General features: G+C 43.4%; 1 protein-coding gene across 1 annotated transcript in view; it reads left to right on the top strand.

Annotated features, from left to right (window-relative positions):
• LOC142485026 (coiled-coil domain-containing protein 73-like) overlaps window positions 1-21,719 on the top strand; it is a 61,537-nt gene that overhangs the window by 3,600 nt on the left and 36,218 nt on the right. The window contains exon 2 of the mRNA XM_075584258.1: window positions 3,929-4,075. Within this exon, the coding sequence (XP_075440373.1) occupies window positions 3,941-4,075 (135 nt within the window). The 5' untranslated portion in view covers window positions 3,929-3,940. The remainder of the gene's footprint in view (window positions 1-3,928; window positions 4,076-21,719) is intronic.

Genomic DNA, 21,719 nt, shown 5'->3' with positions numbered 1-21,719 from the left:
TCTCTCTCTGTCTCTCTCACCCTCTCTCACCCTCTGTCTCTCTCACCCCCTCTCTCACCCTCTCTCTCACCCTCGCTCTCTCTGTCTCTCTCACCCTCTCTGTCTCTCTCTCCCTGTCTCTCTCACCCTCTCTCTCTGTCTCTCTCACCCGCTCTGTCTCTCTCACCCGCTCTCTCTCTGCCTCTCTCACCCTCTCTCTGTCTCTCTCACCCTCTCTCTGTCTCTCTCACCCTCTCTCTGTCTCTCTCACCCTCTCTCTGTCTCTCTCACCCTCTCTCTGTCTCTCTCACCCGCGCTCTCTGTCTCTCTCACCCTCTCTCTGTCTCTCTCACCCGCTCTCTCTCTGTCTCTCTCACCCGCTCTCTCTCTGTCTCTCTCACCCTCTCTGTCTCTCTCACCCTCTCTGTCTCTCTCACCCTCTCTCTCTGTCTCTCTCACCCTCTCTCTGTCTCTCTCACCCGCTCTCTCTGTCTCTCTCACCCTCTCTCTGTCTCTCTCACCCACTCTCTCTCTGTCTCTCTCACCCTCTCTCTCTCTCCCTGTCTCTCTCACCCTCTCTGTCTCTCTCACCCTCCCTGTCTTATCTTATCTGCCGTATACCTACACCGAAGTAACCTACCCTGCTTTCTTCCAGATCTGACTCAAGTTTCACGCGGGAGACCTCGGAAGACAGGTAGGGAACACCTCCCCTCCAGTATAGTACCTTGAGGGACTGCGGATCAGGTAAGATCCCAGGCGGGATTGCTGCTTTAGAAATTGTGAAGAGGCGGCGTCCTGACACTGGTTAATGGGTTCAGAATCATTCACATCTGGGTTTTTTTGTTCGATTAGTGAGGTCAACACACACACACACAGACACACACCCACACCACACACACAGACACACACACACCTATGTAACAAGGACTAATGGTAGTAAAGTATAAATGTACTACAATAAATAAACTGTTATGTTAAAAAAAAAAATGTCCCGGTTTTTCATTTTCAAAATCTGGTCACCCTAATGGTAGGGATAGAGACTGCAGATCAGCGAGGTGGAAATAACCACCAATATCAACAGTTGAACACAGTTTGATGAGGCAGAGCCAAATTGATCAAATAACAACTCTCAAAGTACATACTATGAACACATATTAAGGATCCTTGCTGCATTATATGCTGTGGTACTCCATTAGAAGTATATATTTATACATCAACCATTCACACACAGCGTGGTGTGGCCAATGCAACATCTTAGCATTGTGCCTTATTAATACTGTATTGAACATTAATATGTGTTCATAGTTTGTACTTTGAGAGTTGTTATTTGATCAATTTGTCTCTCCCTCATCAAACTGTGTTCAACTGTTGATATTGGTCGTTATTTCCACCTCGCTGATCTGCAGTCTCTATCCCTACCATCTGATTGCTAATTAAGCATATGAGTGGCAATATATATTTCAGGGATTGTCACTGCTCTGTTTAATTTTGTTTAATATATTTTTATTACACTTACACGAACACTCGATAATATATGTTTTAAGTTAATAGCAATAAAGGTTACATTTTATGGAATAGTGAGGTGTGCATTTAAGTGAATTTTCCTTGGTACACAATTATTTTGTGTCCCCTTTTTTACTGATTAAGAATTTTACAAATAAAAATTTGATTTATTTGCATATACGTATATATTCATTAAATAGGGGGTAGTATTAGCTTCCTTATAATAATCCGCTAAACATATATCAAATCATTCATTGATCTGCAAAGTGCTGTAATTAGCTGAAGGCGTCAACCAATGGCGGGAATCCAAGAAATAGCTACAAAAGGTTCACCTGGTTTTAATAGGTACAAGACTTTTAAAAAATAGCGATAGTTTGGTTGGAGTGCGGCAGACATTTAATTGACAATACTGCTTATTGATCGGGACACTGTCTAATATTTGGGGCGCAATGTGAAGTTTTTACTTCCCTGTAAATAGAAGTTCCCACATGACATTGCAAGTTAAATGCCCATATTTAATAATCTTCCCTTTGCTGGAGAAGAGACCAGCTCCATTTCAATGAATGGGACCCAAATCTTCTCCGGCATGGGGAAAGCGACTTATTGTAAACAGGCCAGTAAAGAATCGTTCAGTTTACTCCCCAATCGGTTTCGTTCCTCCATCAGGACATGGGGTTCCCAATGAGGCAGACTTGGCTGTGCTCCGTGTCTGCATCAAACAGATAACTCCGTCCTGAATTAAGGTTGATGTCCTCCGTAATGCCGGGAATTTTTTTATACATTGAAATAAATAAACTGCTCCTTTTGTAATGGGATTGTTGGTTAAAAAATTTAAAGTGTGCGTAAAGGAATTGGATGAACCAGACTTATTTACAATTTTTCGCTCGTGGAGAGATCAGCATAGAATTAACATTCAATATTTAGTTTAAAAAAAATATAACAATTCCTACATTCTGCTTTGCATTTGTATTTTTGGGGGGATATAAATTCATAAGAAAAACATCTAATTTAACAACTTCCAATTTTCTTCTATGATTTCGTAGACATAAAACCTTTTAGGTTGTAAGCTTCTCAGAGCAGGGGCCTCCGTATCTTTTTGTTTCATCATGCTTTCAGTTGTGTGTTTTATGTTCTTGTCCATAGCCCCTCATTGTACTGCGCTGTGGAATATAAATAAACGGTAATGATTGTGTTAGGGGAACATTAGCACAAACGAGAGCTGGGTGATATACACCTATGTGACTGATAGTAATCTTGTGATAATATAAAATGATGGTAAGTCAATATTTAAATTGTTTTATTACCGTGATACTACTGTCAGCGTGACAAGTGGGGTAATTGGGGACAGTTAGTGACATGCAGTTGGAGACGCGTCAGCCTCATAGAAGGCAGATCGGTTAATGTAAAAAGGATCCGGGCTCCCGTCCTCCTCTCTCTACCCCTCAATGAGAGCAGAACGCAACTTCCATGGTGGATCAATTCACCCCTTTCCCTATCTGTAATGTTCAGCGGTAGGCAGAAGTAAGATGTATCATATAGCTTTAATGATCATTTATTTATGGGATAAATGTTGATGTTAAATACCTTCCAGATTGTTATATATATTTTTTTTTTAGCATGAATTTAAGAAGTTAATGTCTTTTCCCTATTGTCAACAAAGAATCCCCAATGCATATCCAACACGACAACTTATTTAGTTAATTTCTATAGGGTTTTTTCTTCTTACAAGTGTAGGTCATCTAGTTCAGTCTTTTGGCCAAAACATTTAGTGAAAGAAGTGAACACTAATACTCGTTAGTTAACCCTTTGAGTGCCCTAGCCTAGGATGTAGCTATTATGTCATGGGGTCTTGCACGCTGGGTCCCCCATAACCTAGTAGCTATGTCCCACCAAAAAGGTTTGTTTTCTTAAGGGAGATCGCATCCGGCGCTCAGGACGCGATCTGCCCTGATGACGAAACAGAAGGGGGATGACTGCTCCCCCTTCCGTTTCAATATCAGTGACGTAGCGATCACGGTACTGGTCATGTGATCGTGAGTGACGGAATGCCCCGAGACACTAGCCTTGCAGCCCCACTGGTTAAAGTGGCAGTCTCATGCAGCAGGCAACAAAAAGCACATCAAATTCAAGTACTCTTAAAAATATACGTCACCGCGTTTTTATTTATTTTCTTCTTTTCCATCATCAATAGTGATGCTAAAATAAGCATGTGTCACTCAAGCTTCATCCTGTTGACACGTATGGGGAAAATGGCAGCCATAGTCTGTGATTTTGGAGGCTGATATATTCTGGACTGCAACATCATCTTAAAAATAAAATGGCTGCATTTAAAATAAATTAAAAAAAGATAAGTACCCGGGACTGCACCTTTAATGCAGCCATTTAGGCAAACCTTGAGTAAATTATATACAGTAAATCACAGTTACTACTGCATTGTGTTTTGCAGATCATTAACAAAATGGATGAAGATGGTATAAAAACAGAGACGACTTCTTACACCTTCCAAGGTTCTTTTGAAACCTTGCTCTCCTTCCAGCTGTTAGAGTTTAAAACAAGTTTATTTGAAGCTGTAGAAGAACTACGTATGGGACGGGTAGGAGCGGCAGTTTAATTGCTGGAATTTTTTTGTCCTATGTATCCGCACCTTTTAATCTGCTTATGAATGAAAGATGTCTTAGTTATTTCATGTGTAAGAGGAAATGACGCAGCAAAGAACAAATAAATGTATTACTCGCGCAACAAAAATGCCAACATTTCAACCCCCTCTCTCGGGTTCTTGCTCAGCGCTGCTGCACTCTTGGGCTAGGCTTATAGTGCCAGTGACGGCGACGAAAGGCTACGGTCGCTGTATAAATCAAATTGAGATGACTTCCAGCGATTGCATCCAAGCCATCGCGCTTACTATAAGCGCACGCGACAGCAGCAATGCATTTGTTTTGACGCAACGTCGCGTCGCTTTCGCTAGCACTATAAGCGCAGCCTTACACATACATTTTAAGGGATTTGGGCAATCCCTGTGCAGAACTAGGACCCAACATTTGAATTTTCTTTTATTTTGATTGTCAAAGCTAAGCTCATTTAAACGGCTTCTGGGGGTAAGACACCAGTGACCTGCACTCTGAAACCCCCTGTAGTTTATGCAATGTAAAATTAATATATAGATTGAGTTGGTATAGCTAGCTAAATATGCATCATTGTGTTGGTTATATAATATTTGTTATGGGCACTGGAAGCTAAGATAAATGAATCTAACATTAATCGTGTTGCAGTATGTATACAGTAGGCCTACATATCCATTTGATAACTAACGAGAATAGAAATCCGTGAAGAAACTCAAGATTCTTTACAGATTGTAGAAACCTTTTATTAGACAAACGGGAAAACAATAAGCGTACAAGACTAGATAAACGATTTTCATAATACATTAATAATATAACTAATATGTATGTGTGGTTATAAGGGTAATCCAGTAAAAGCAATCACAACCTGCACAGAATTACATATCCGCTTAGACCTGTCAAATTCCAAGTAATTTTAATGTTCTAAGTTACGGCTGAAAATAAACAACTTTAAAGTGGAATGTTTATGTGAGCTATAAATCTGTGCTGTAAATAACTTTCTTTGTTACATGGGGAAAGTTGTTATATGTGGGTATCCATTTTATAGAGAGTATCTCCGTAATATATGAAACAGCCAGAGAGTGAAAGAAGGATATGATTAAGTAGTATGAGAAATAAGTTATTTTGTAGGAGGTAGAAGTTTTTTTTTTTTTTTCTTCAAAAACACAAAAAGTAGCAATCAGCAGTTCTGGTTTTGTGAACATAAGCCATCTGTATTCTGTCCCTAAATCAGTTCAGGGTCAACAATTAAGGGGCCTGACCAATCCTCTGCCCAGCTTGTAAAACTACAGCCTGAAGCAAACATTTTAAAGAAGACTTGACACTTTGTAAAGGTTAGAACGGGTAAATAAACCATCAAATGACTCCTCTTTTATTGTTATGATAGTGTTTTTATAAAAACACTTAAATGCTTGTAGTCCTAAGGCATGTAATAAAAAATAAACACCATAAAGGTCTTCTATTCCCTGTTACTTTATTCTCAGCTTCCCCCGATTTTTTTTTTTTTTGTAATGTAGTTTGGAAGTTTTTTTTCTTTACACGTCATCTTGCAGAGAAAAAACTTCTGAAGTTTAGAATACATGCATAATTTAACACAAGCAATAAAATCAGTTATTTGCATCAATCATGTAAAGTAAAATTATGTATTAAAGAGTAAACTTCCCGGATAAATGTGGACGTGTAAAATAACGCCGGGGATTCTTGATTATCTAAATTGCCTCTTTCATATATGAGGCTAAAGGGTCAAATGATGCCGCGGGGTCATGTAATGTCATGTCACGTGACCCGCAGCGTCATTTGACGCGTGTCACGTCACATGGCCCCGTGGCGTCGTTTGATGCCGCGTTGCGATGGACATGAGTGATGCTGGCAGAATCAAGGTAAGTATAGTGTTGCAGAGGCCTCACGCGATCCCCCAGCATTTCATTGAAAAGATTGGTTATGTTTGTATTGTTCTACTACTGCAGAGCTGTATATCATGTCACGAGTGTGTAATAATGAATTTAAAGTAAGACATTTGAAAAATAACCTCTGCTTTGTTAAATTGATTAATTATTTTTCCATGTATAATTTGTCTTCTTTGCATAAATGTGACTAATACTAGTAGCACATTTTAATAACATTTGGAAACAGATAAGATTCTACTCCCTCTCCCATTGAAAGTTAAAAGGCAGACAATATAATAAGCTTTGGTCATCTATGTAGTAAAAAAATTAAGATGCTTTCTGATTCAATGTTTGCACATCAACTTGCAATATTGCCCCCTCCCTCCACCCCAGGAAAAAAACAACAAAAAAAGGATTACCCGTCTTTTTCCCACAAATATAACTATATTCATTAACATTAATATAGCCAGAAATTCAGTGCAGTAATACAAATAATTTTCCTATAAATTGACATAAAACATTGCAAAAAATATTGCGGCACATTTATCTCTTGAGTTAAAATGTTATTAAAACCTTACATGAATGGTACGTAATAAGATTTCTTACAAAACCCTGACAAAAGTGCTATCTTTTATGTTTAAAAAGAGTGCAAGCATTTCACCTCGGAAGAGGTTATGGAGGTAATCAATAATTTGAAACCCTCTAAGGCCCCGGGTCCTGACGGATTCTCTAATCTTTACTATAAAAAATATAAACAACAATTGACACCTCATCTACTACGCATGTTTAACCAAGTATTGGAGGGAACCCCCTTCCCTCGACATATGCTTCAAGCGTCCATCTCAGTAATACCCAAACCGGGAAAAGACCTGCAGGATTGTGGTAGTTATAGACCAATTTCCCTGATTAATTCGGACATTAAAATCTATGCTAAATTATTGGCCAACCGTTTGAGTCTAGTCCTTCCCAGGCTGGTGCACCCAGATCAAGTCGGGTTTATCACGGGCAGGCAGGCAGCGGATAATACCAGACGAATCATTGATCTGTTAGAAATAGCCAATACAAGATCAATTCCAGTTATGGCGCTCAGCCTGGATGCAGAAAAGGCATTTGATAGGATAGACTGGCCATACTTAGAGGCTACGCTTGGAGCGTTTGGACTGGGGGAGAGGGTGACGAGAGCTATTTTGGCCCTATATTCAGATCCGTCAGCGAGGGTGACCCACCGAGGATTCGTCTCGGATCCCTTTTCAATTAGAAGCGGCACGAGACAAGGCTGCCCGCTCTCCCCACTTCTCTTTGCTTTGTGCATGGAACCCCTGGCTGCTCAGATTAGAGACAGTAGAGACATCTCAGGTATTGTCATTGGAAGCCAGTCGCATAAGGTGGCACTATATGCGGATGATGTATTCCTGACAATCGCTAAACCCCTTACCTCTCTGCCAAACCTATTTGGCTTACTCGGGAGGTTTAACAGGATCTCTGGTTTCAAAATCAATCAGGCTAAATCAGAGGCTATGAACATAAATTTGCCAAAACCATTGGAGAAGCTGATCACCCTCAACTTTAATTTTGCATGGCAACAGAATCAAATTAAATATTTGTGAATCAACGTCACAAAGACAGCCAAGCTGCTATACCAGGCCAATTACCCTAAATTAATAAGCACCCTGAAAGGGGACATACGGCGATGGGCTACTCATAAAATCTCTTGGATCGGAAAGATCCACTGCATTAAGATGAACCTGCTTCCCCGCCTTCTTTATCTGTACCAAACCCTACCGGTGCCGATACGATTGAAGGAAACCCTCGCGCTTCAATCAGAAATAGATAAATTTATCTGGGGAGGTAAGAAGGCGAGAGTAGGCAAGCAGATAATGCGTAGACAAACGGGGGCAGGGGGGCTGGCGGTACCTTGCTTGTTCTCATATTATAAAGCGGCACAATTATGCCAAATTGTGCAATGGCACGCCGACCCGGACTCAAAACGATGGGTCGAGATAGAACAGGAGATTTGCTCCCCAATTGACTTGAAACACCTAATCTGGCTACCTAAAAAGGTGCGATCGGGCACCAAATGGCCGCTATCCTCAATGACCAACTCACTCTCGGTGTGGGAGAGTACAAGGCTTAAGTGTTCTCTGACCCATCAAAAATCTGGTATGACCCCCCTATGGGATAATCCATTATTTGCTCCGGGACTGAACGGTCCTAATTTCGCAATCTGGAAAGCTAACCATCTCAACCGATTAACAGATCTGGAGGGTAGAAGAGGCATACAAACTTTTGATCTACTAAAATCTGATAACAATATCCCGAATGCTGAATTCTTTAGATACCTCCAGATCAGAGCATTTTACCAGGCATATCAACCAATAAGCCCATTGACAAATTCCGAAAAGCTCTGTCGCTCAGTGACAACCACTAAGGGACTCATATCGCAGTTATACAAAGAAGTGATGGGTTCGGGAGTAGAAGTGGCGGAAAAACTGGGTTATATGACCAGATGGGAGTCTGACCTAGGGGAGGAGCTGGAATTAGAGGAGTGGACAAAAATTACGACTGCGGTCTCCAAGAGCTCCATATGCACGACCCCACGGGAGAACGCATATAAAGTAATGATGAGATGGTACTACACCCCCACAAAATTAGCTAAATTTCTGCCCGGTTACTCCCCATTGTGCCCCAGACAATGTGGACAGCAAGCAGACCTGTTACATATGCTGTGGTCTTGCCCCAAAATAGTCGGAGTCTGGGAACAAATCAAAGATTGGCTAACTAGAATCCTAGGCGTTGAGGTCCCATTGGACCCATGGTTGTTCCTTCTGAACAGACCACACAAAGACCTATCCAAACATACCCATAAACTGATATCCCACTTTGCAACGGCAGTGAGGGGAGAGATCACAGCACGCTGGAAACAAAATACGATCCCATTAATAGCAGCAATTCGGAATAGAATCTGGACGGTCTGTCAGATGGAAAAACTGACCAGCCTCGTACAAGACACAGGCGAAAATTACCTAAACGTCTGGATACCGTGGCTGTTCCAGACAGACATACCGGGGGTAAACAGGTCCACAATCTGGCAATGATAGAGAGAAATGCGTTCTCCCGTGGTAGTGCAGCACAAACACAAATAATGACACTAAAAATAAGAGACAGACGGGAGATATAGAGAGCCCCATGAGGGGGGCGCAGATGGAACCGGTGAGATCCCAGCCACCCCCTGTAAGAGATTGGCTGAAGGTGATAAGGCACGCAGCGGAACCACGGTAGAAGATACTTCCCTCCCCCCCTCCCCACCCCCCCCTGTTTACCCTACGCGTAGCTTAGAGATGTTTGTTTGTCTGTATGTCCCCCCCCCAGTCTGTCCTGTGCATAGCTAGAATACATGGACACTGGATTTTGTTCTGATTTTGTGATGGATAACAATGTATGCAATGCCTGATGTACATGTGACCTTCTAACAAAACTTAAGTTGAAAAAAAAAAAAAAAAGAGTGCAAGCTTTGAGGACCAGTCAGGTGCCATTTTCAGCCAAGTTTTTCCAAAATAAACTGAAATAGCATGACATATTTCTTAATGCCATATCAGTTTATGCTCTACGGGCTAATATGATATCATCTGTTGCTGTCAACTACAGTTACATAGTAGATGAGGTTGAAAAAAGACGTGCGTCCGTCAAGTTTAACCAATGCTAAATTTAGACAACAGATACTTTATCCTATATCTATACTTACTTATTGATCCAGAGAAAGGCAAACAAAAAAACCCATTAAGGGGAAAAATAAATTCTTTCCTGACTCCAATAATTTGCAATCAGATTACACCCTGGATCTACAACCTTCCCATGTTTACTTATTTGGTATATCCCTGTATACCTTTCCTTTCTAAAAAGATGTCCATTCTTTTTTTGAACACATTTATTGTATCTGCCATCACAGTCTCCATGGGTGATGAATTCCACATTGTAGATGCCCTTACTGTAAAGAACCCTTTCCTTTGTTGCTTGTGAAATCTCCTTTCCTCCAACCTTAAGGGATGCCCCCTAGTCATTTATACTGCCCTTGGGATGAATAGTTCATTTGAAATCTCCTTGTACTGTCCCCGAATATATTTGTATATAGTTATCATATCCCCTCTTAGATGTCTCTTTTCTAATGTAAATTAATCTAACTTAGCTAGCCTCTCCTCATAAGATAGATTGTCCATCCCCTTTATTAATTTGGTGGCTCTTCTCTGCACTCTCTGTAGTTCCAGAATGTATTTTCTAAGGAGTGGTGCCCAAAATTGTACTCCATACTAAAGGTGTGGTCTTACTAATGCTTTGTAAAGGGGCATAATTATGTTTACTTCCCTTCCATCCATTGCCCGTTTAATATAAGATAAGATCTTGTTTGCCTTTGCAGCTACTGTATGACTTTGGGCACTATTGCTAAGCCTGCTGTCTACAAGCACTCCTAAATCCTTTTCCATCAAGGATTCCTCCAATTTATCCCCATTTAATGTGTAAGTCGCCAGTTTATTCTTGCATCCCAAATGCATAACCTTACATTTATCTGTATTAAACCTCACCTGCCATTTACCTGCCCACATTTCCAGTCTCTCCAAGTCCTTCTGGAGAGAAATTACACCCTGCTCTGATTCTACTACCTTACACAATGTATTATCATCAGCAAAGATGGAGACTTTGCTCTCGATGCCAACCTCAAGGTCATTAATAAACAAGTTAAAAAGCAGGGGTCCCAGTACCGATCCCTGAGGTACTCCACTCACGACTTTAGCGCAACCTGAAAAAGTTCCATTTAGGACAACCCTCTGTTGTCTATCTGTTGTGTTCTCACAGTGGTGAGAAAAAGTTTGTGAACCACTTAGGATTTTCACATATTTGAAACCTGAAATGTTATTAGATCTTAATCTAAATTCTAATAATAAATAAAAATAACCTGATCCAACAAATTAAATATTCAATATCCATGTGTGAAAAAGTATGTGAACCTTTAGATTCAGTACCCCTTTAGCAGCAATGACTTCAACTAAGTGTTTCCTGTGTTTCTTTTATAGATCAGCTTGTATGTTTAGGATCATTGGCTTGCTGCATGACACTCTTTCGCTTCAGCTTCAGCTCACAGACGGAAGGCCTGACATTCTCCTTTAGAATATTCTGATACAATGCAGAATTCATGGTTGTGTCAATGATGACACGTACAGGTCCTGATGCAGCACAGTAGCCCCAAACCATCACACGCCCACCACCATGCTTGACAGTTAGAATGAGGTTCTCCTGTTCGAACGCAATTTTGTTTTCGCCAATTATAGCATTTCTCATTGAGACCAAAAAGTTCTATCTTTCACTCGTCTGTCCAGAGAACATTGTTCCAGAAATCTTGTGGATCATCTATGTGCTCTTTGGTGAACTTCAGATGGGCAGCAATGTTCTTTTTAGAGAGCAGTGGTTTCCTTCTGGCTATCCTTCCATGAACACCATTCTTGTTCAGTGTTTTTCTGATAGTTGAGTCAAGAACACTCACATTAGACAAGGCGAGAGTGGCCTGCAGATCCTTGGCTGTTACTCTGGGGTTCTTTGTGACTTCCTGGATGATTTGCCGGTTTGGTCTTGGAGAGATTTTAATTAGAAAGTGAATATTTAAAACTTTAAGTGCAAGTATTTATATCACCATGTAAGGGAAATGCAGCGGGTTGAAGGGTGTTTCTCAACAGCCCTTAGGTAGACACCTTCAAAAAGCTCCAAAGTGCAAACTTCCCTCAAACATGTAAAAAGAAAATAACATAGTGCAAATGTGTAACAAATTTTAAATTGAGTTATAGCTCTTATGAAGGCTCACTCACGTGGTGGAAGCGATATTTAGGCGTTTGTCAGATTGTATCTGGTATGGATCATGAGTAAGTGTAGCAGGAAATCTCCAGATCATAGAACAAAATAGAGGTGTTTATATAGTGTAAATCAGTTTTATAGTTAAATACAAATGAGCAGTGAGCCCATTCAACTCACATGCTCCAGGTATATAATAAGCCTTTGGACCACTCGGGGTCTAATGGTGTCGGTGTCCCGAACGTCCACGGCTGGCTCCAGTCTCGTAGTGTGTCTCACTTCTGGGTTCCTCGGCGGATGACGTGACGATGACGATTGGGCCAATGGAAACCTCCGATTCCAGCTTCTTTGATGCGAGTGACAGGGGACGGCTCGGCTGCGCTTGTAGTACTCACGGGTTTCAGTGGTCCCTATCACTCAATTTAAAATTTGTTACACATTTGTACTATGTTATTTTCTTTCTTTTTACACGTTTGAGGGGAGTTTGCGTTTTGGAGCTTTTTGTGCTGTCTGACTGGAGACTGGTGCTCTCACGGGGGGCTGGATCTCTCACCGGAGACTGACGCTCTCTTTTTTTGTAAATTCTTTATTTATAATCCACAATTTTATAATATTTAACATATACAAAACAATACAGCATAACTTAAACCATGTCAGGGTTTTTACCCTTTCCACTCTGCGGTCTACAGTCAGCCATACTTGGACTTATTGTATAATATCGTATCAACTAATCAGAGTACCGGATATACAATAACACATAAACTGACAGCATTGATACTAATAAAAACAAGCATAAGACTAACAATCTGACAAATAAAACATTAAATAAAATAATTAGTCAAAAAAAAAATTAAATAAACTAGAACAAGTCAATCCCATAAATAATAATACGGGTTTGTGAGGATCCTTGACGCCCGGCAGCCACGCACGTGTTCTTGCGCGCCTGCGAGCACGCGCGGGGCATCAGTTGGCCGAACTTCGGATCGGGTTCGCACGTGACGCTGCGAAGGTGGGCATTGGATCACGTTGCGCGCTCCCAGTGTGATGGCCCATGCCCGTGACGCGTGCGCGATGCTCCCGAGCTCCGTGGCAACAATCGATCTGCTTTTACAAGCTGCAGCTGTGCTTCAATCGATCCACCTATCTCAGGTTTCCGCTGAGGCCGCGCCTCCGCTCCACCCCCATGGGGATTGGCCCAGCCCTCTATATATATGGTCGCAAAAGAATGATCCCAGCGGTCACTGCTAGCCCTCCGTAAACTCAACCAAGCGTTATTGTATCAAAAAAACTTTATTGGTTCAAAATAGTGAACATGGAAGAACCTCTAACGCGTTTCATCCCGTGAAGGGACTTTATCAAAGAATTTTCTTCTTGGTGATTTACTCGGCGGTATGTGTTTCTATGTGTAGCCGTGTACTTCTATCAGTTTCTGCCTTATAACACCCACCCCGGTTTAGTCAATACACGTGTGCCTGGTTATACCTATATTCATTTCATATACTGCTGCAGTGTTGTGGTCACCTCCGTTAATCACCACACAGGATATTATGGGACTGTTTGCCTTATAGCAAGTTTTTGTAGCATCCGGACATTTGTGGGGTCATACCCTTATTTTCTACTGTATATATGCTTAGCTGAGCCACAGGCTCTTTGGCTGAGCATAGATTGTGTTACAGTGTTTACCACTCCTGTCTTGCCTCGCTCCAGTTTGTGCCTTGCTTCTAGTTAACCCTTCGTGTACCGACCCGGCTTGCCCCTGGACAATCTACTTTCTGGAACTCTGACCTTGGCTACCTCTGACCCTCCGCTCCTCACCAACCCAGACCACGGCATTGCACCTCGACGATCCTGCACTCTCCAAACCCGACCATGGCAAGTATTAACGACTACCCTGACCTCTCTACCCCAGACCCGGCTAGCACGACTACTCTACACTCTGGACATGATCCCCGTGTCTGTGGCTGGTGTGTTCATACTCCCATCTCAGTACAGGGGTCTTGTCTTGTTTGTGGTGAGCACAGCGTAACATGGTTATCCTTATTATCATTATTCTCACTATGGCAAATGTGTCCACTCTCAATCCTCTCACGGTGCTCTATTAGCCGTAAACTCTGACCATGGCAGCCAAAGGTGTTCAAATTTTAACCTAGTGTCAGTGGTTATCCTTGATTATTGTTCCATTTTCATGACCTTTCATACTCGACTCCCATTGTCCCATACTGGGTGCCTCCATTTTTTTCCAACTGGCCGCGATGGCACATCTTGCTGCATTTAGCATATGTATTAATAGAGATTTCCTAATTCTGTGCCCCTTGGCCCCTTCTCTGTTTAGCAATATAACACTCGGGTCGTTGGGGATTCTAATCTTGGTAATATTAAAAATCTGCTGTAATATCATATTCCAAAACCGCTCTATTATCTTACACTCCCACCAGATATGAAGCATTGTTCCCACCTCCTCACTTATTGGAAGTTCCTGAGTAGCATTCTTTCAGCTTTTGTGGTGAGTAGTACCACCTATACATTATCTTATATCCATTTTCTAGGATATTCATTTGATATCGAGGAAGAGCTAGCATCACTCCATATCTGTGTCCACTCGAGTACAGAGTACTCCCTACCCAGTTCTTTTTCCCAGGCTAGTACAAACACTGGTTTAGTTTCAATATTAATTTCTAGTAATGCTCTATAGATATACAATATATTGTGCCTGCCTGCACCCCGCAAAACCAGTACTGTTTCAAAAGGATTCAGCACCCTTAATATATTTTTTTGTTTTTTTTTCCGTTCATATATTGTAAAATGTGCATATATTGCCATCTCTCCCCTTCTTTAAATTCGACCTGGTCCTGAAAGTGTTTAAAACATCAGGTCTCCCAGGCTTATTACACCCTCTTGACTCCACTTTTTAATTATTCCGGAGTCGAGCCCGTGGGGGAAAATCAGGGTTCCAACATATTGGGGTTAGTGTTAGTGCTGCGCCAATAGTGGGGTGTTCGTAAAAACCTCTAGGGTGATCAGTCTTCTTAAGCCATGGAGCCTTATTTGTATCTACTGTATTTCTTTGCAATAATTCTTTTCAATTTTCACCCAGAGTTTATTTTTAGTACAGTGAAACCATTCAAAAAGGGCATTCACTTGTGTAGCGAGATAATATTTGTTGATGTTTGGTAGCCCACCTTGTGATTTATGTTTTTGCAATGTTTTAGTATTGGTCCTTGCCTTTTTAAATTCTCAAATAAATGTAGTAATTTTACTTTGAAGTGTAGTAATATATTGCTTGGAAACTTTCACGGGGATAGCCTGGAACAAATACATAAGCCTCGGCAATATATTAATTTTAATACAATTAATTCTACCTATCCATGAGATAATATTTTTATTCCACCTTTTAAATTGTTTTCTATTGTTTTTACTAATGGAGTATAATTGGCCTGGATAAATCTTCTACTTTTGGTGTTATATTTATACCTAGATATTTTATACTCTTATTTTTCCACTCGAACGGGAAGTTTTCTTTAACTTAGACCGCCAACTCTTACGGAAGACTTATGTTTAGAGCCTTTGTTTTTGTTAAGTTGATTTTTAAATGAGATGCTAGACTATATTTGCCCAGAACATTCATTATACTTTGAAACAAAACCAGAGGGTTGGTTATTATCAGAAGAACATCATCTGCATATAATGTGATCTTATGTTCTTTCTCACATATTTTAAATCCCACAATATCTGGATGATTCCTTATTGATTCTGCTAATGGCTCCATTATTAGTGCAAAGATGACAAAGGGCATCCCTGTCTCGTAACATTAAATATTTTAAATGAGTGTGAGACCTGCCCACTTACCTTGACCCTTGCTGACGGATTGCTATATGGTGTATTTATATACTACCTAAACATATCCCCGTTCCTATATGTTCCAGCATTTTAAACATAAAATTCCATTTCACTCTATCGAATGCCTTTTCGGAATCTATAGATAATATCATAGCTGGAGTCTGTTTTATTAATCTGGTTCGGTATATTTATAATTGGTCTAGTGTTATCCTTGGCTTCCCTTTTTGGTATTAATCCGGTTTGATCACTGTCACGTACGACACCCAGCTAACCCGCGACCTGCATACGGGACAAGGGTTAATACTGACGCTCGCAAGCGCTCCCACTTTTCACCTCCGCAAAGGTCCATCAAATGGACAATATCTCCTCTATAGGATCAAGGATCAATACACAACCCGCAAGCTGCCTCACTCTTCACCCCGCAAAGGTCCCTCAAATAAGTTGTATCTCTCCCCAATCTGTCCCAATATACCACCGCCACGAACAGCACACAAGTGAACATGTGACTTAGATATGCAACCAGGGTTAATACACAAGGCTACTCTAGCCGCCCCACCTTTCTCCTCCGCAAGGAAACAGTGAGTTAATATTAACCCCTACTTAATTGCAAATCATAACTATTCACTGCCACCACCTGAGGTATGCAAATATGATAAAAGATATCAGATTAATATTTGCCAGGGCCCCAGGTCCCTTTTTTTATATTAAAAAACTATGCACTTTAACACACCAAAATCAGTTGTAGCTAAATGTGTCTGAATCGTAATTTCTTTCTCCAGAGTGTGCAATCAGTTCACTCAGAGCCCAAAGCATTACTTTTTCAATGTTTTAATATATATAAAAATACAGTGCTTAGGTTACAGAAAAGGTATTACAAAAAAAACATACAGTTACCATATAAGGCAGAATAGCTTCTTAAAATAAAAGTAGAAAACAGAAACAGAAAATCCTATACTTTACCAAATGCTATGGATTTTCCCCAGAGAGGCCACTGGCTCAGAACAGGAGGTCTCACGTACTTTGTTCAAAGCATGCCTCTGGTGAGATCTGATTTTTAAAATCTTTTTCCCTGATTTAAAAACATTCTTTCCTCATGGCACCAGCATAAGCCCACCCCTTGTAGAGAGGCTTTGAAGCTCCTCTCCCCAGACCATGTCTATAAAATTTGATTAAAACAATTGACATCTTGAGTGGGCTATCCAGGATGGACCCCCGCCCCAAGTAAGTCCCTTTGAAGTTCAGAGTAGTCCAAAGAAACAGTCCTGACAGTAGAGGGATTCTGCCGGTTCGCACCGGCTCTGGAGAACCGGTGCCTAAAATTCTCTTAGTTCGCAGAACCGGCTACCTTCCCCCCTCCTCTTTAAGAACTCCGCTCTGTGTCCTGCTGCTGCTTAGACCCCATGTGGAGAAGCACTCAGCCTCCGTTCTGCCTCTAACACCTTCATGGCGCCAACTCGGGTATGGGGGGGGGGGTCAGAGTATGCCCAGTTACACAAGCTGTTGAACCCTGGCATCACTCCAGCAAGAGCTTAAAGAATGATAGAACCTGCCTACTGCTGCTCCGCTGAGAACAAGTTTCTGACTACCAGGTAAGTGCTGCAGCCACTCAGTTGAACCACCGGGACACCCCTCACCCCCCGAGTCTCCCCAGCACGCTGTTCCAGCTGCCAGAAAAAATCTTCAAATGTTTCACATTTGTAATTGCGTTGCACTTTTGGGCATTGCATTGCACTGGGACCCCTGGTCTCTCTCCCCATCCTGGTCTCTCTCTCCACCCCTGGTCTCTCTCTCCCCCCCTGGTCTCTTTCTCCCCCCTCCCCCGTCTCTGCTCCCCTCCTGGTCTCTCTTCTCCCCCCCTGGATGCTTTGCTCCTCCCCCCCATGTCTTTCCCCTCCTTAGTCTCTTCCCCCCTCCCTGGTCTCTCACTCCCCCCTCCCTGGTCTCTCACTCCCCCCTCTCTGGTCTCTCACTCCCCCCTCCCTGGTCTCTCTTCCCCCCGTCTCTCTTTCCCCCCCCCTGTCTCTTCCCCCTCCCCCCCCCTGTCTCTTCCCCCTCCCCCCCCCCGGTCTCTCTCCACCCTCGGTCTCTCTCCACCCTCCTTGGTCTCTCTCTTCCCCCCTCCCTGGTCTCTCTCTTCCCCCCTCCCTGGTCTCTCTTCCCCCCTCCATGGTCTCTCTTCTCCCCCCCCACCCCCCCGGTCTCTCTTTCCCTCCGTCTCTTTCCCCCGTCTCTCTCCCCGTCTCTCTCTCTCCCCCTGTCTCCTTATCACCCAGTCTTCCCCGCCTCCCCCCCCCCTGGTGAGAGAGGGCCTGTTGCTAAAAATTTTGAATCCCACCACTGGCTTCTGACATATATTGAGATAAGTTTCCTGAGTCTCTAAAAGTGTTAAACATGCCCTGAATATATACTATAAGAGAGTTTGCAAATGTTTTAAAGTATGTATGTGGTAGTCCGTCAGGGCCTGGACTTTTTCCATTAGGTAGATCTTTCACCACTTTACCTATCTCTTCCCACGTTATAACCGCATCAAGTTTATTCTCGCCTCGGGTATAATTGTTCTGGTTTGAATATCCTTCATAATTAATTCTACATCTTCCTTTATATATCCCTGCTTCCTATTTTGCATGGCTTCTATATTGTCTAATTTCTCATAGAATAGTCTAAACCAGGCCTGCACAACATACGGCTCGCGGGCCGCATGCGGCCCGCCCGGCCTCTCTGTGCGGCCCGCCCGGCCTCTCTGTGCGGCCCGCGATGAGATTTAAAAAAAAAAAAAAAAACTTAAAAAAAATAAATAAATGGCGACGATTCCCCGCGGTCCCGGGGGTGATGTGAGGTGCATTGGGGTGAGGTGCATTGGAGGTGAGGTGCAGGGGAGGTGAGGTGAGGTGCAGGGGAGGTGAGGTGCAGGAAGGATGATGTGAGGTGCAGGGGGTGAGGTGCAGGGGTGATTGGAGGTGCAGGGGGGGGGTGATTGGAGGTGCAGGGGGGGTGATTGGAGGTGCAGGGGGGGGGTGATTGGAGGTGCAGGGGGGGGGGGTGATTGGAGGTGCAGGGGGGGTGATTGGAGGTGCAGGGGGGGGGTGATTGGAGGTGCAGGGGGGGGGGTGATTGGAGGTGCAGGGGGGTGATTGGAGGTGCAGGGGGGGGGTGATTGGAGGTGCAGGGAGGTGATTGGAGGTGCAGGGGGGGTGATTGGAGGTGATTCGAGGTGCAGGGGGGGGTCATTGGAGGTGCAGGGGGGTCATTGGAGGTGCAGGGGGTCATTGGAAGTGCAGGGGGGTCATTGGAGGTGCAGGGGGGGTCATTGGAGGTGCAGGGGGGGTGATTGGAGGTGCAGGGGGGGTGATTGGAGGTGCAGGGGGGGTGATTGGAGGTGCAGGGGGGGGTGATTGGAGGTGCAGGGGGGGTGATTGGAGGTGCAGGGGGGAGAGTGATGTGAGGTGCAGGGGGGGAGAGTGATGTGAGGTGCAGAGGGGGAGAGTGATGTGAGGTGCAGGGGGAGAGTGATGTGAGGTGCAGGGGGAGAGTGATGTGAGGTGCAGGGGGGGAGAGTGATGTGAGGTGCAGGGGGGGAGAGTGATGTGAGGTGCAGGGGGGGAGAGTGATGTGAGGTGCAGGGGGGGAGAGTGATGTGAGGTGCAGGGGGGGAGAGTGATGTGAGGTGCAGGGGGGGAGAGTGATGTGAGGTGCAGGGGGGAGAGTGATGTGAGGTGCAGGGGGGGAGAGTGATGTGAGGTGCAGGGGGGGAGAGTGATGTGAAGTGCAGGGGGGGAGAGTGATGTGAGGTGCAGGGGGGGAGAGTGATGTGAGGTGCAGCGGGGGAGAGTGATGTGAGGTGCAGGGGGGGAGAGTGATTTGAGGTGCAGGGGGGGGAGAGTGATGTGAGGTGCAGGGGGGGAGAGTGATGTGAGGTGCAGGGGGGGAGAGTGATGTGAGGTGCAGGGGGGGAGAGTGATGTGAGGTGCAGGGGGGAGAGTGATGTGAGGTGCAGGGGGGGAGAGTGATGTGAGGTGCAGGGGGAGAGATGTGAAGTGCAGGGGGGGAGAGTGATGTGAGGTGCAGGGGGGGAGAGTGATGTGAGGTGCAGCGGGGGAGAGTGATGTGAGGTGCAGCGGGGGAGAGTGATGTGAGGTGCAGGGGGAGAGTGATGTGAGGTGCAGGGGGGGAGAGTGATGTGAGGTGCAGGGGGGGAGAGGGATGTGAGGTGCAGGGGGGGAGAGTGGTGTGAGGTGCAGGGGGGGAGAGTGGTGTGAGGAGTAGGGGGGGAGAGTGGTGTGAGGTGCAGGGGGGGAGAGTGATGTGAGGTGCAGGGGGGGAGAAGGATGTGAGGTGCAGGGGGGGTGGGATGTGTGTGGTGTGCAGTGGGGTATTGTGTGTTTGTGGAGAGGGAGTATTATGTGTGTGGGTGAGGGGGAGAGATGGGGGTATGAGAGATAGATGGGGAGTATCGCAAAGGTTGATAGTGAGGGGTTCTGGGGGAGATATGAGGATGATGATGAGAGGTGCTGGAGGAGAGATGATGATGATGATGATTTTACCCGTGCGGCCCAAATTTTTTTTCCTTGGAGCATTTCGGCCCTTCTTGCTTTACGAGTTGTGCAGGCCTGGTCTAAACTCTTCTTTAATAACGTTTGGATCCTATGACACTACCCCATCCTGCTTCTGAATTTTGCTGATATTATATTGGCTCTGCTTCTGCTTTAACTGATTGGCTAACAGTCTCTCCATTTTGTTACCTTTCTCATAATATTTATGTTAAGCCAAGTCAATGACTTTTTTCTATTTTTTGAGTTGCTAACAAATTGAATTTTCCTCTTGCTGTTATTAGTTCCGCCAATATCTCCTTATCTGCTGCCCTCTTATGTTTTGTTTCAAGGTCTTGGATTAGCTTGCTTAATTTTATAATTTCTCTTAGTTTTTTCCTGAGGGAGGCTTGCTGAATAAACACTCCCTTTATAACACTTTTATGAGCTTCCCACAGTATTGCTGGCGAAATATTCCTTACATTATTTTCTGCGAAATAATTTTTAAGAGCATCCTCAGTCACTAATACTACATTACTGTTTTTCAGTAAAGACTCATTCAATCTCCATGTCCACTCACCTTTCTGTATAGACCCCCCCACCCAAATCAATTTCTAGAGTTACTGGTGCATGGTCTGACCATGTAATATTACCAATATTGACTTTCCGTATTTTACTCGTATTGATCAGGTCTCTAAAAAGATAATCTACTCTAGAGTAGCTATCATGTGGGTGTGAGTAATACATGTAATCTCTTCCTGACGGGTTCAAAACTCTCCAGGCATCAACCAATGCCGGTTAATTCAATATTTTATTTATAAATGTTGTCTGTTTTTGCTCACTTTTGTATGTCCTTTAGAATTATCTAACACCGGGTTTAGTGCAATATTAAAATCACCACCCAGATTTATTTATTTATATTTATTTATTTATAAAAAATGTTTTACCCGGAAGTAATACATTGAGAGTTACCTCCCATTTTCAAGTATGTCCTGGGCATGGAGTTATAAAAAAAATACATTGTTACAATAAGAGCACATAGTTATACAGTGAATTCACAGGCATTTCATGGACAGATAGAGTTGGAGAATTGGGTACAGGGGATAAAGGGTTTGTGAGTTTCAGATTGAAATAGAGCAGCTTTAACATCACCAAACATCAGCAAACGGCTCACACCCTTTGGCTGCCCTTCGGCTGCACCAAAGGTTGTCCGCCTTTGGGGCAACGCAGATGTACACTGGGGTGGATATAGAGCTCCTTCTCTAAACACATCAGTTATTGCCAGCACTTCCTCTAAAAAATCTGCCTGCCCAACGTTGGGGGCATATATATTTGCTAAGGTAACCTTCTTCTCCTTTATCTTCCATTTGATCATTATATATCTACCTTCTATATATTTCTTCGTGGTGATAACCTGCAGCTTAAAATTCTTGCTACGCAGAATTCCCACCCCGTTTTTCTTATCTCTTGATGAGCTATAGAAATGTTGTACAATGTCTTTATTGATCATTCTCAGTTCTTTATCGCTTTTAAAA

Source organism: Ascaphus truei, unplaced genomic scaffold, assembly GCF_040206685.1.
Source record: "Ascaphus truei isolate aAscTru1 unplaced genomic scaffold, aAscTru1.hap1 HAP1_SCAFFOLD_514, whole genome shotgun sequence".
Lineage (NCBI taxonomy): Eukaryota > Metazoa > Chordata > Amphibia > Anura > Ascaphidae > Ascaphus > Ascaphus truei.
This window is presented reverse-complemented; position numbering and strand designations above follow the sequence as displayed.